The 14,851-nt window shown below is 31.3% G+C and overlaps 1 protein-coding gene and 1 long non-coding RNA gene across 2 annotated transcripts; one reads left to right on the top strand and one right to left on the bottom strand.

Annotated features, from left to right (window-relative positions):
* Window positions 1–967: 967 nt before the first annotated feature.
* On the bottom strand, window positions 968–2,534 carry LOC113786325 (uncharacterized). The gene is made up of 2 exons (XR_003472604.2): window positions 1,570–2,534; window positions 968–1,482 (listed from the first exon to the last, which is right to left on the bottom strand). It is a non-coding gene; the product is annotated as an uncharacterized lncRNA (long non-coding RNA).
* A 2,912-nt stretch (window positions 2,535–5,446) lies between these two features.
* Window positions 5,447–14,438, top strand: LOC101514383 (membralin-like protein At1g60995). The gene is made up of 14 exons (XM_004485434.4): window positions 5,447–5,827; window positions 8,220–8,282; window positions 8,482–8,919; window positions 9,073–9,154; window positions 9,880–9,941; window positions 10,112–10,206; window positions 10,430–10,509; window positions 10,645–10,728; window positions 11,066–11,182; window positions 11,996–12,081; window positions 12,184–12,290; window positions 12,683–12,774; window positions 12,861–12,937; window positions 13,785–14,438. Exons 1-14 carry the CDS (start codon window positions 5,675–5,677, stop codon window positions 14,274–14,276), a joined length of 2,028 nt encoding a protein of 675 aa, XP_004485491.1. The 5' UTR covers window positions 5,447–5,674; the 3' UTR covers window positions 14,277–14,438.
* Window positions 14,439–14,851: the final 413 nt, after the last annotated feature.

The following is a 14,851-nucleotide window of genomic DNA, read 5'->3' on the forward strand; positions in this document are numbered from 1 at the left end:
AAATCTCCTAAATTTTGTCTTTATTAGCTAATTTAGAGGTATATTTTACATGTCTGAATTGACTAATTTAGAGGTGTGATTTTTATACGTTTGGATTGACCAACTTCAATATGCATTTTTGTTTATTTGAAAACATTTAAGATAGGAGAAGAAACATACTATATTTTTGCTTAGTTTTTAAGTATATTTAACCTTATTGTATATTTGCTCCATAAAACAATATTGTAACTCATTTTTAACATTTTGATTGACATTTTCTTAAATTAAACCATTAGAAATTCACATAAAAATCTCAGATTCAAATTTGAAACATAATCTTGAGTCTAACAGTATCAATGTTTTGCTAGTTAATTTATTATTGAATATGGTGGAATAGTATTGAGTTGATAACTTTTACTTCAGAATAATATTTACACAAATTGACATAGTATCTTTTGAGTTATAACATTTTTTAATATTTGATTCCTATTTACAAGCATGTATTCCCAACCAAATTAAAAAAATACATAACAAAAAGACTTTCAATCATCCTTAAGTTTTAGTTCAATTAACAAAATATCAATACTATTATTATATTGTGACGTCTTGTCCTGAGTTCGAATTCAAAATCTTGCAGTTGTATATTTTGCAAGTTTTGTGGCAATACATCTCAATAAAGTATATGCATGAAAATTCACTGAACTTGTAAATTTAACCGTTCAAATAGGAATATTTAAAAATTCATTTTGACCATAGGTCTTTTCTCCTAATGGTGATCATTCTCCTAACGAATAGTCTTTTCCTCTCAATCCCACAAACATATCATATCATATCAATTATAGAGGTTATATCTCATTGATAATCTTCTCCACCTAAGGGTGGCCTCTTCCATGAGAATCATAATTCACTATTTTTACCATGATGACTATGGTTATGCATTGCATCAGAATTGAGCATACAACTGCCCAAAAATATTGATAACCACGCATGGATCTAATTGTAGTTTTGTTTTTAATATAATAAAAGTTAGGCAAGTACTAACTATATCATTTAAGGATAATTTTTCCTTAACTTGTGCCCCGAGACAGAGTCTGTGACCTTGAAAGCACATAGTTCATCAAACCATCCAATACAACAGTTGCATGATAGAAGCTAATGCACTACATGTAAGATAGAGAAACTAAGTAGTACTTACATATGCTCTATGTAATCAAAAAACTGAAAGTTGACATTTGCAGAGGCCCTAGGATATGAGGACAATTTTGTTTCTATTTCAGGTAGTTCTTTGTCACTCCATATTGTCATGGTTTGTAAGACTCTCGCATTCTTAAGAATATATTCTGCCAACATAAGGTGATGTTGAAGTTGTAGGCTTAAATATGCAAAGTCCCGAATAGTGCAAGTTCTAAGGCATAATGAAAGACATAGTGGAACAAATTCTGGGTTCACCCAATTTTCTTGTTTTAATTCTCCAATGTAGTCATCCCACTCACTTTGTATCTTCTGTTAATAATTCACAAAACAAAACATACATAATAAAAGCATATTAAGAAAAAGATAAACTAAATATAATCCTTAAACTTAACAAACCTGATAAACTTGGTGCAGCACTTCTACCACCATATCCCGATCATAGTTTGGCACCAAGTGAGTCAAATTATGAAAGGTAGGAAAATCATAAAAGGTATACGCCTATATTATGTACAAAGACAAAATCAGAAATCAGACCAGAAATCCAAAAATACAAGATACAAATGAATCACATTTTTCTAGCAATAAACAATCATTTTGGTCTTTAAATGTGTTACTCTCTTCCACAATAGTTTTTGAATATATCAAAATTACAAAAACACACTTGAAATATCTTTATAATTTCAATACATCTTGGATTATAGCACAACTGACAACATCTCACAACCAAAATGACTGTTTAGTTGATGATTCTATGCATCGTAACATATCATATTAATAATCAAATGGAGCTACCTCCCTTAGTTGAAATCTTAGAAACTCCGTGTTAAAAAGTGTTGTCGTTGGAAAATCACAATAACAACAAAAAATATCTGCTCTAAACAACTTGCTTAAGCTTAAGTTTGTAAACTCTTGAGAGCCACCACCATGTACACATACACATGACTTGCCATTAAATCTTCAAGAATTGGGCATCCAGCTAATAACAACATAAAATCTCGATCTTCATCAAAATCAATATCTTTCAAATGAAGGGGTTTGAGTTTCGGAAATCCAAATCCAATCGAAGAAAAAGAAAAACCTTTTTAGAGAGAAACAACTAAGGTTTAGAATCACTAGGGTTTTGCAGGTAAATACACTATTGGGCAATTTGGGAAGTAGTATATCATCATTATCATCGTCGTCGTTGAAATCACGAAGCAGATGGAGAAGAAGATGAAGATGTTGAAGATTGCGTTGAACGATTAGGTTAACCCATCGTGTGAGATTGGGAATGGTAAGAGAAAAGACGTGATAAATGTAACCGCGTTCGATGTTGAGGACGAAACTGTTGATGGAATGAAAACCAGCGATTTCACGAGAAACTAAGACGAGTAGACGAACTCGTTGAATCGGTGATTGGATTCTCGATCTTCCAATTCGATATTGCTGAAATCGATGTTGGGAATAGAGCGCCATAGATTAATCCACCTTTTGGAGATATCTGCGGTGGTGACGGCGTGTTTGGTTGGGAGGAAAGAGATAATGTGGCAGAGGATTCCGTCTGATAAACTGCTGATTCTATTCTCCGGCGCCGGCGCCGATGATGAGTGTTTGGGTCGGGACATTAGTGGTGGGGTTAGCGCGGGATAGAGCGAAAATCGATTTTAGGGGATGGTGGAGGGAAATGTGAACTTCGCAAAACGACTTAGTTTAATTGATGTAATCAAATGGAGGATATTGTTTCTTTGATTTCTCGCTGGACAAAAATTTTAAATTAATTTTTAAATTATTAAATTAATTTTTGAAATATATATTTTATTATTATAAAAAATTTTGAAATATATAATTTATAGTTAAAAAAGACTTAACCGTTATAATATTAAAAATGAAATTTATTAATAATTTAATTATAAATGTGATTTTTTTTTTCTGAATTAGTGATCACAATAATAGCATCTTATACTTTCATATATTAAAATTATGTTTTATTCAATTTATTATTTATTATTCTATTTAAAAATAAGAACTTACATTATAGAAAATAATAGTTATTTTTTATAAATTATTTAATAAATAAAAATACATAAAAAGATGATTGGTTTTTCATTGGACACTCGTTTATGATAATTAGGATTTAAAAAAATAAATTTAAATATTAATACATATTAGAAATTTAAGACTAAATTACACATTTATGTCTTTATTTTGTGAAATAATTTACTTTAATTTATACATTACTATTTTCATAAAAACATCAATTGTTATAAAAAAACTATTTTATTAAGTATGAGAACCTGGTAACTTAAATACCACATTGATAGTTTTATCTCTCCAATAGTTTTTATTTCATAATTAGTTAAATCAAATCAATAATTTCAGTTAAATTTATGTTACTTTTGCATATGTGACATTAGTTAGGATGATTAGGATTCTAATGTTAATTCTAGTAGGATGATTAGGATTCTAATGTTAATTCTAGTAGGGTTATAATGTTGGTTTTCTTCTTTCGCTTAATTCTCCATCTTCATTTATTCATAGTTGTTTTTACTAACAATACTGCAGTTAAATATTTCGACTTATATTTATTTAAATAAATTTAAATATTATTATTATATATTAGATTTTAAACTCGATGTTAAATTACAATTTTGATAACTTTTTAGTAATTTATTCATATTATTATATGTTAGTTTTTTACACATACATACATATATATATATATATATATATATATATATATATATATATATATATATAATTATTACAATTTTGATAACTTTTTAGTAATTTATTCATATTATTATATGTTAGTTTTTTACACATACATACATATATATATATATATATATATATATATATATATATATATATATAGTATTAATTGAAATATAGTGTCATATAAATTTAAATTATTTGAAATGTCACGTTAAATCTATAAAAAAAAATAATTAATTTTATTGAGTTATATTAGCATGTTAATCTATTAAAGCTATATTTGATTACTTTAATAAAAACGTTAATATAAAATATGCTTTTAAATTATCGGATTGTAAAGAATTTTTATAAATGTTATGTCACAATCTAAAAACACATATAACAAGCCACAAGTTAAATTTAAATCTTAAACTTATTGATAAATTGAGTTCATATCTTATAAAGTTTAATTCGATTAGACCTATTTTCACCTCTATTTATATCTTAACTTTAAATTTAAAATTTATCTGAAATTCTAAATATGCAGGATAAATTATCATTTATTATAGTTCGACCTAAAGAGAAGATATTAAACTTTTTATATTTGTTTCAAATTATTAATTTAAATTAAATTTCACAACATTAAAGTGGTATGTACCATAAATGTAATCTTATTTTATACTTAACAGTAAATTAAAATCAAATATTTTAGAGTTAATTTTTAAAAACAATTTTATAAAGTGCATAAGTGACACTAGCATAGCATGATTATTGGTGCACCTCCATTCTACTCTAGCCATTTGATTGAAACGCGTGAAATAAGAGCAAGAGAAAAAACAAGTGAGAAAGCAAATAGAAAAATGTTGTATTTCTTATGATTAGTAAAACAGATAAAGAGTGACTAAGAATTAAATTAAAGTGGAGTCCACACTTTTTTATTCTCCTCATTCTTGCGAATAAAGAAAACTTCAATTTTGTTATTTTTATCAGCTTGTCTTTCTCTCTCATTCATAATAATTTTTTATGACTATGCATTCTGCACTTTCTTCATAATATACAATGCAATTATTTTAATCTGCGTTGCAATTTGGACTTGTTTTGTAAGTAATTAATTGCAATATATTATAATTGAGTAATATATAATAGAATGTGTTTCTTTTCTTATTTGCGTTGCAATCTGCACTAGTTGTATATAATTTTTTTTAAAGGTTTTTCTTATTTTGTAATAATTATCAGTTAAGTAGTTTAATTAATCCAATAATTTGTATGAATCAATTTAAATAATTTTATAAAATTAAAATTAATAAATATATTATATTAAAATAATATAATTAATTATTTAATTTTGTGAAAAAATTAAAATTAAATGTATAATATAAAGTATTTTTGTTTAACAATATTTTTGTCTTTTCAAAAATTATATTCACTTTTTTCTCTTCTATTTCTCTCATTTTTCTTTTATATCAAACTATATCTTAAATCTTTTTTATTATCTTTTTCTTTTTCTCTCTTGTGATACTCTCTCTCACTTATTTTTTTCTTTTTACTTTCTTTCTACAACCAATTATACCATAAACAAAATTTGTGCATTTCTGTCCAAAAAAAAGAAAAAAGAAAAAATTGTGAGTAATTTCAGTTAGCTATGTTTTGGCCACTAAAATCACAGTTTACTTAAAAATACCAGTTATCAAAATCCGCATCCTCTTCATAAACGCGAACACGATGATGCTTATCAAAATCACCCGTTGGAAACTAAACCTTTGATTTTCATTTTCCGTCACTTTCTCGAGAAAATTATATTTTCTATCTGCTTTAATTTCTTCCTTCAATGGATCCAGAACAGACATTCATACGTGTTCAGGAGAGGTTTTCTCAGATGCTGACTCCAAAAGTCAGAGTCACTTTGGAGTATCTCTACCTATTCATGGCTATCACCTTCTTCTGTATTCTCGTTGTCATGCACGCCAATTACGTTCAACAGGTTTCCATTTTTTGCACCTCCCTCTCTCAATTTCAACTTCTTCGTCACTTTTAGGGCTTTTAGATTTTTCGACCTTGGATACAGTTTCGTGTACTTTTTTAAGTGAATTCGTTGCTTTACTGATGGTTTTTGAAAGTTCCTTATATAGTATTGAACTTGAATTAAGTTAGGTTAATGGAAGAAGTGAAACAATTTACCTGTTATTTTTTGTTTGTTTGTTTGTTTTATAATTGGAACTAGATTACTGAGTTTTTATGTTAATTGCAATTAGTGAGAGTTTTTGTAGTGTCGATGATGCGTAGATAGAGTTAGGTTTGGTTTGTTTGGTGGTGGATAATCAAATCATAGGTAGATGGTAAATTCTTGCGACTCTACTTGCTATTTTGGTGCTGCTTTTGCTGCATTACATTCAGTATGTGATAGAGAATGTTAGGGTTCTTTTTATGTTCATTGCAATAAGTGAGAGTTTTTTAAGAGTAGATGCGAGTTGGGGATGGTTGTTTGGTGGTGGATAAGCAAATCGTAGATAGTGGTATAGAATGTTGTAACTCTACTTATTTTGGTGCTGCTTTTGCTACATAAATGTGATAGAGAATATTAGGGTTCTTTTAGGCAGATCACAAATAATTATTATCTTAATGGAAAAGCTGGAGGAGCAGAAGTTCGTATAGTTTTAAGCATTATGTCATAAACTCTGCTTTTCAACGATGAACTTCTCGTGATTCCGACTCTGAACCCTACAGGTTGTTTTGAATTTCTTTTGGTGAAGTAAATTAGTGCTATCTTCAACGGAAAAGCTTAATTTCTCTTTAGCTTTTCTAACTATGTTATGTGTCTCACTCTCTTCCTGTTTCGTGATCTCACTTTAACTCCTTGCTATTTTATATCGAAGTCACATTTGTATTTTTACATTTTACATGTCCAGATATATCAAATCATTCTTTCCCATACTTAACCACGAGGTCAGAAAACTAATTTAGGGTTCCATACAGGGCACTATTACTAAATTCGCTAGCCCTCTCTACAAACTGTGAAATGGGTTGTGCATCCTCTATCATTGTGCTTTTGTGCATTGGTTCATTGTAATTTGTTATATGTTGAGAAAGAGCGAAAACAGAAAGCAAGTGAGAAAATCCTTGCGTGTTACACAACAGAGCTATGTTATGTACATACAATGAATTGTAATAAAACATAAAATATTAATACTACGCTATTTTCTTTATGTATATTATTTCTAACTCCCAACTGAAGCTGGACCATATAAATCATATGAACCAAACCTGTTACATATATAGTTTATTAGCTTATATCAAAACTCCTCAAAGACTTGGTGAAAACATCGGCCAATTGGTCATTTGAACTGACAAAGCTAGTAGTAATATCTCCCGATAAAATATTCGACCTAATACAATTACAATCTATTTCAATATGCTTATTCCTCTTGTGAAATGCTGGTTTTAAGTCAATATGCAACGAAACTTGATTGTCACAAATGAGTGTCATCTGCAACCTCCCCAAATCTAAATTCCTGAAGTAACCATGTGAAGCATATGAGTGCACAAGTAGCCGTTGTCAGCTCAATATTTTGCTTCTGTAGTTGAACTCACAACAACATTATGCAAATTGGTTATTATGTTTCATACCTTTGTGGTGAAAGAGAAAGCAGTAAATAATGAATTATTGGAAGAAGAAGCTCACTTCACTTTTTTTTTTCTTTCTAAAAGTAGAAGAAAAGTCTATATGACAAAAGATAAGAATTATTTTTTATATGAAAAATTAACAATTGGTTTTATTTAATGAAGGGGAGTCTTGGCAGAATGGTTGGTAATGCTGCCATGAAACTTACTAGTAGTAGGTTCGAGTAGTGGAGTTAGCCTTTGCAAATGTAAGGTAAGGTTCCCTAGAGTAGATCCACAGTAGGTCCAACCCTTCCTTGGATGTTGTTATGGTGGGAGCTTTGTAGCACCGTATTTACCAATCAACAATATTTAGTATTTATATTGTTTTGATGTAATTTATTTAAAATTTAAATTTATATTGAGAGCATGCCAATTGTTGAGATATGCACTACTATATCTCAAGACCAATTAATAGTTTATAATGTATCACATAACCAAATAGGATATTATTAACTAAGTATACAACTATACATCCCAGGTACCATATATTTGATGAAGTAATGTACTATCGCATAGTACATATTTGTACCTACACCAAAGAGTATCACATTTCAAAATTATTATTGTCTAGGGTTTTGGTGTTTGGTAACCCAAGAACGAAGATAGTACGGGTTTGCTACATAATTATTCACTGTTTTTTGCTTGAATTTTAATCAACTTCAATTATTTTTCTTCAATATTTTCTCTGGTTTGATAATTGTGTTTCTGTATAGCCTGGGTGTTCAGGTGAGCTATCAGGAGTTCTGACATCAGAAGCCCAACTTATTCAGATTAAGGTATATCTCACCATCCATTCTTTAAATGTACATTCTAGTTTGTGTTCTTTTACAATTTTTTCATGAATCAAATCAAACTATGTGAATAGATAATATTTACTGTGTAATTTGAAATTTAGCCTTTAACGGGAGATCTTTTATCTAGGTCCCTTTGGTTGTCTTGCTGCATGTATGACATACTTTCAAACCATTGTTGTAGATAACCAGTGCCGGCTTGTGGTCTCACAATGATCCTGAATCAAACATAATAGATTCTTCAGAAGCAGAAGCGGTAAAAGATAAAATGGAGGTTTCTGATGTCAATCAAGATGAATTGACATTTTTAGGTTCCAAGTTTTTGTGGAACTGGATTGGTACAGGTGCTAGGAGGGGAAAATTGGCATTCAAGTTTTGGAAGACTGACACCGAGTTTCTTGAAGAACAAGCTGAGACCTCTACAAGTAGCCAAAACTCCAGGCTAGTGGTTGAAGAAGCTGTCATCAAAATTGATAAAGAGGAGCCACGGAGTAGTTTTACCTTATCAGCCAAAGAGACACTAAAAGCAGCAATTATACATTTTGGTAAAAAGTGGTATAGGCGAATCTCATTCATTTGGAGACACACAATGCAGATAATTGGAAGTTTCCAGAAGCTGTGGGTAAGTAGAAATATGTTATTTATTGGAGCTAGATTAGACCATATACAGAGTTATTATGATGCATTCTGGTTATTGTAGCCTGGATTTATAAAATTTAAAGCTAATGAACAAATTTGCTAAAATTTCTGCTAAACTTCAAAATTTCAAGTGTAGGATATTGCCGGTGTACACCTAAATCTTGATATTCCCAAATGGATGCATATCCTTCATTTGGACAAGGTTAACTCTAATGCAGGTATTACTGACGTGACTCCTGAGTTTGAATCATAATGTGTGCTAAAGTGGCACTTTTAAATTCTAAAATATTTTATGATTTGTATTGAAATTCTTTTGTATGAAGAGAAACAAAGATCTGATATTTTTCGATTTTGCTCAATTCTTCAATAACTTTTCGTGTGTGTGTTTTCAATAGAATGATTTTATATAGCTGTTATTATTCCTTAAAAAGTTGAGTTTTTTTGTAGTTTTGAATTTCACTTGTTTATTGGAATACAATATAAAATAAGACATGAGGCATGAGGAAGAATGTTGCGTTTATAATGCTGTAAAAGACCATGTCACGAACTTATGTATGCTGGCTTTGATTTATTCAAATGTATGAGACCTAGATGTAAACGACCTTCACCCTTTCAATGTTTCTCACTTGGGAAAATAATGCTGATTATGGTTATGTAGTGCAAAAATGGTTTCCTTTCACATTGAATTCTTAGACTATTATAAACTATTTACGTAAGAAATTCATTAGGAAACATAAAAGGTTTGTAGATGTTTTGTTCTCGTCCTGTTAGATACTTAAGAAGTCTAGTAGGATTGTTTAGATAATAAATTTTTAGCCTTGCATTATGGAGTTTTCTCATATGAAACAATATGTGATTTTCGTCTCACTTCCTCTTTTCTCTGTCTTTCTCACGTTCTGTTTTGTTTCTATTATTGTCCAATAAGTTGTGTTTTCAATTTCAGTGCAATGGCTTAAACAGAAAACCAAGTTGTTTGAACCCACATATTTGTACACTATGGAAAAGGTATATTGATATTCTTTATGTATTCAGTTCAATCTTTAAGTTGATTAAGGATAAATTTCTAATATCTGAAGTAGATTATGTCAGTTTGTTAAAGCTTCCTTTTATGTTTATTCTGTAACTTCTTGAAGACTGCTCTTCGCTATTGTTGATCATGGAATATTATTCTGCAGGGGTATTTCTTATTACCTGAAAGTGCCAAGTCTCACCATAATATACGCACTGTTAATGTTAGCATATCAGCCTGGCACTCCTGCTTTGGAAACAGGTAAAGACTATAGCATGATTATCTGGTTTAGTCCCAAAAGTCACAGATTATCTCCATCAGAGAGCTACTTTTATGTCGTTTTGTTACTGTTACTGATGAGTGCAGATTGTTTTGCTGATAGGAAAGTTGTTCTCTGAACTTTATTGATAACTTGCAATAATATTTTTTAATGTTCTCAATATTTGACCTTGTATTTTTCAATTGAATATTTTTTCATTTCCAGGTGGCAGCAACTACTCATAAACAGATTTGTAGGATATGATACAATTTTAATCAACAGCTTATTGAGTTCTCCTGGTCAAGGTAACTGCCTGCTCTCTGGAAGTCTGGATAAACTAGTGTATATAATTTCTCCCTAAAAGTTACTTAAAACATTTGTCGTCAACATATTTGAATATCCAGGATTTAATTATGGATTCTTTTGCATGGTCATGGCAGGTTATCTTTATAATTACCAATCAAAGGAATTCTATAACCTTAGTTATACACTAGAAGTTCCTGAAGTCCCAGCTAAGTTTGGAGGTTTGTTTATTTATCCTTTTAGCACTCCTCATTTGAAGAGATTGTTTTCATGGTTTACTTTTGTTAAAAGGATTTCTTCTGTTTACCTGTTGGTCTTGCTTGAATAATTTTGAGTGAATAACTTGTATTTCACAATGAGGTTGTACATATTTATATACAAGAGAGAACTTTTCAAGAAAGGAAAAATAGAAAACTAAGGGATCTATATCAACAATAATAAATAGAGATTAATCATATTTATGACTATAATCAACAATTTCTTATAAGGACTTTTGTAAAATGTGAAAAAGAACTTTTACTGTTGCCTTTTAACTTATGTATTATTTTGCGTGTGCAGATTACCTTGTAACAAAGTGTGGCGTGCTTATGATGTCCTTGTTTGTGTTTTTTACTACCACAATGTCTGTGTCATTTACATTGAGAGAAACACAGACTCGCATGCTGAAGTTTACAGGTAGACACTACTTGCTACGTGTACAGATGATTCAGTATGTTAAAACTGGTTTAGTGAGTTCTTCTTGCATTGCATCTATTGTGTCATTCAGCCCATTGCCCCATCTATTTAATCACTTGCTATTATGGTCGTATCTTATTCTAAGAAACTGGGATAAACTCCCCAATTAATTACTAAGATGTTGCAAAACTTCAAGTATCTGCACCTCCTCAGCCAAATGCCTCAATTCTATCTCAAATGACAAGATACTCTCCCTCTCAAACCCTTTTGTTATTTATAATTTTATATACACGACCCACCTCTCCTACTATTCTACTAACTATTCCTAATAATTCCGAACCAACTAATGGGCCACGAACCTGGTGTCCTTTTCTAATAAATAGGGCTAAACTCCCCATTACAAGCTTTTGCAGTACATTAAGGGTCTACTCTAAAGAAAAGGCATCAATTATCTCTTAAATTCTCTCTTAAATGACAACATCACAAGATACTTTCCCTTTCAATCAATCTTATTATTGATTTACGTCACAACTCCCGAGTAACTAATTGGGTACCTAACTTATTCAGTAACTTATTAATAGGGTCAGGTACTGAAACTTGCTTTCAAATTCAACTAAAGTAAATTTAAAGGCAATTGTCAGATAGTGATCGGAAGGCTTACTGCAAGGTCCTTTGTTCACTAAATCATGGATAAAGCGTGCTAACTATCAGAATAGAGTCATATGGCACTATCAAATATGCTATAGCTGTTCATGTTTTTGCCGTACTTTTTTGCACATGCGAGATTAGTTTTTCACATCTGTTAGTCTACAGTGCAGCTTCAACACCATGCTCGGCATCGCCTTCCAACATTTCAGTTGATCTTTGTACATGTGATTGAATCCCTAGTCTTTGTTCCTGTAAGCATTTATTTATTTAAATTATTCATTTAAATTAGCCGTCATTTGTACGATTTCTTCTTGTATTAGCTTTGCTGATAAATTGCTTATTGATTTCTGCAGATTATGATTGGTATTCTGTTTTTCCTGTTTGAGTTTTATGACGATCAGCTTCTTGCTTTCATGGTCTTGATTCTTGTCTGGTTGTGTGAGCTATTTACTCTTATTAGGTCTCTCTCTCTCTCTCTCTCTCTCTCTCTCTCTCTCTCTCTCTCTATGTTATATGAGTCATAAAGGTTGTTGAGTTTGAAATCACTGATGAGACAGCATATTTGTGGCTTTGTTGCTCAACAATTACTTTTGGTTTTATAACCAGTTGGGGCTTGATTGTGCGTTGAAGTCACGCTAATGGGTTAAAAAACTAGTGCTAAGCTGTCTTTTTATTTTTCAGCAATAAACTGAATAACCTTTGACTGGTGTGGTGGTGTTTGTATGGCGTTTCATTAATGGATTATTGTCACAACTGTATCTACCCGGTCTATGATTAGTCTGGCAGGTTACACTTTCATGCCCATGTGTTATACTATGATCAGCTAATGAGCGTGTTTCCTGTAACTTGCAGTGTTCGAACACCAATATCAATGAAGTTCTTCCCTCGCTTCTTTCTGCTGTATTTTCTGGTCTTTCACATATATTTCTTTTCTTATGCTTATGGTAAGTTCATACCATTTTTTTTGCTTTTTTGGGTGTAGTAGGATTAAACTAATCTTATTTGGAAATGAACTTTGTAAAATTTCCAGGTTTTTCATATTTGGCCCTCTCTACAACCGCAGCTTTTATGCAACACCTTATCCTGTATTTTTGGAATCGATTTGAGGTAATGCTAGTAGCCGGCTTATTAAAATTCCAATATTTTCTTTCCTCGTGTGTTATTTTGTGAGGTAAATTCTCCCTCAGGTAGTTTGTATTAAACTTAATGCTTATCATCTCAGTTTGTTTGAAGTTCTGACTGTTCTCTCCTAAATAGTGAATGTTTGGTTGAGCTTGTATGGGCTTAACTTATTGCATAAATTTGCATACATGCTTGAAAAAACTTATGAAAAGAGCTTGTGATATTCCATAAGTTGTTTTCAACTTATTTTCAGAAAGCTCCTCCAGTTTGCTTGCTTATTGTCATAAGTTGTTTTCAGTTTATGCTGGATTTACCACCAGTCCCTCTCCAATTATAGAAATAACTTATACATAGCTATTAAACTATAGTGCTGAACTAAGCTGTATATACCCCCATATTTATATTGCTCAAAATAGAATTGACAAATGGTTTACTGCCTTATAAGGAACCACATAAATGCTACTTTAATGTTGGGAGTATAGACCCAACAATTGCATAATTTTTTCTGTTGTAATAGGAATGTGTTTTGCTGTCTGGCAATGTATTTCTAATGAGGAACGTGATTGCTGGAATGATGGCTTTTATGTCTTAAGGGAGGTCCTAAGACTTGATGATGATTTAGGGAAATGTGGGCTAAGTGTATTCTAAGAAACAGATTCATTTTGTGATTAGGATATGGGGCATAACTTTCAGATTTTGGCTCTTGTTTGTTATATTTGAGAAGCCAATTGTTGTAATTATTACTTTTTTATAAGCTTTCTTTATGTTCATTTTATTATTGGTTTGCTTACGAATACTCAATTGAAATTCAAGTTCTGCTTTCTTTACTTAGGTACCGGCTTTGCAAAGGTTCATGCAAAATCGACGATCACAACTTCAACAACACCCAGACTTTCACATTACCTCATCTACTATCCTTGCATCAACATTACACATCACAAGATTCAACACAAGGAACCAGGGATTAACTGCCACAGATCTGCCTCCCGGGACAGGGTTCAGACCTGGTTTTGATCAATCAATGCCTCAGAATGGACCAGGAGTTGCTGACACTCAAGGGAGGTCAGAAAATAATCCTGGCAGGGTTGCCAACCCTGCACAGATTCCTGGGCAAGGTGATATTCGACAAGCTGAAAGGGGTCCCAACCCTGGATCTATGAATTCGTTCAGTTCTTTGTTATTATGGATATTAGGAGGTGCTTCATCTGAGGGTCTCAACTCGTTTTTTTCCATGTTCAGAGATGTGAGGGACCAAGGACAAGTTTATACTGAAACTCCTAGGCATGATAACCGCGAGAATCAAGAGAGTGAAAGACAGCGGTGAAAAGTTTCAATTGAGTGGATAACTTGTTAATACAGGAGTGATGTGTTCAATATCATATATAGCTGACCGGACTGCTTTCTTGTCGTTCTAAATGAAAATAAAACAGAAATCATGTATATTGTTTATAGTTTTTGCTTTATAGAAGCTGAAATTTATATTTTATGCAAGTCTTGTCTCTCTGATAGCTACTGGGTAAATGTAACAGTCGCCGTAAAATATAAATTCCATTCAGTAGATAAGATTAAGAAAATATGTTAACCAAGAAAAGAAACAGAAATGGTTAAAAAAAAAGGTAACAAGATAGTATGATTCTTCTAAAACCGTAGTTGCAGTGTTTATTCTCGCCCAGATTAATTTGTTTAAAATTTGTGTAAAATTATAGGAAAATGATCTATACTTTACAAACAGTCAAGCCCTGTCTGTTTGCTGATAATATCCCAGCCAAAACAAATCCCCTGCAATAGCATCTGTAAATGGCTAGAGACTAGACTGAAAAACCAAACTATATTTGATTAGCTCATTTTCTATTGGTTAAACTATTTGAGAATGGATTTACCTGAGAAATGTAGCGAAAG

This window comes from Cicer arietinum, chromosome 1 (assembly GCF_000331145.2).
Source record: "Cicer arietinum cultivar CDC Frontier isolate Library 1 chromosome 1, Cicar.CDCFrontier_v2.0, whole genome shotgun sequence".
Lineage (NCBI taxonomy): Eukaryota > Viridiplantae > Streptophyta > Magnoliopsida > Fabales > Fabaceae > Cicer > Cicer arietinum.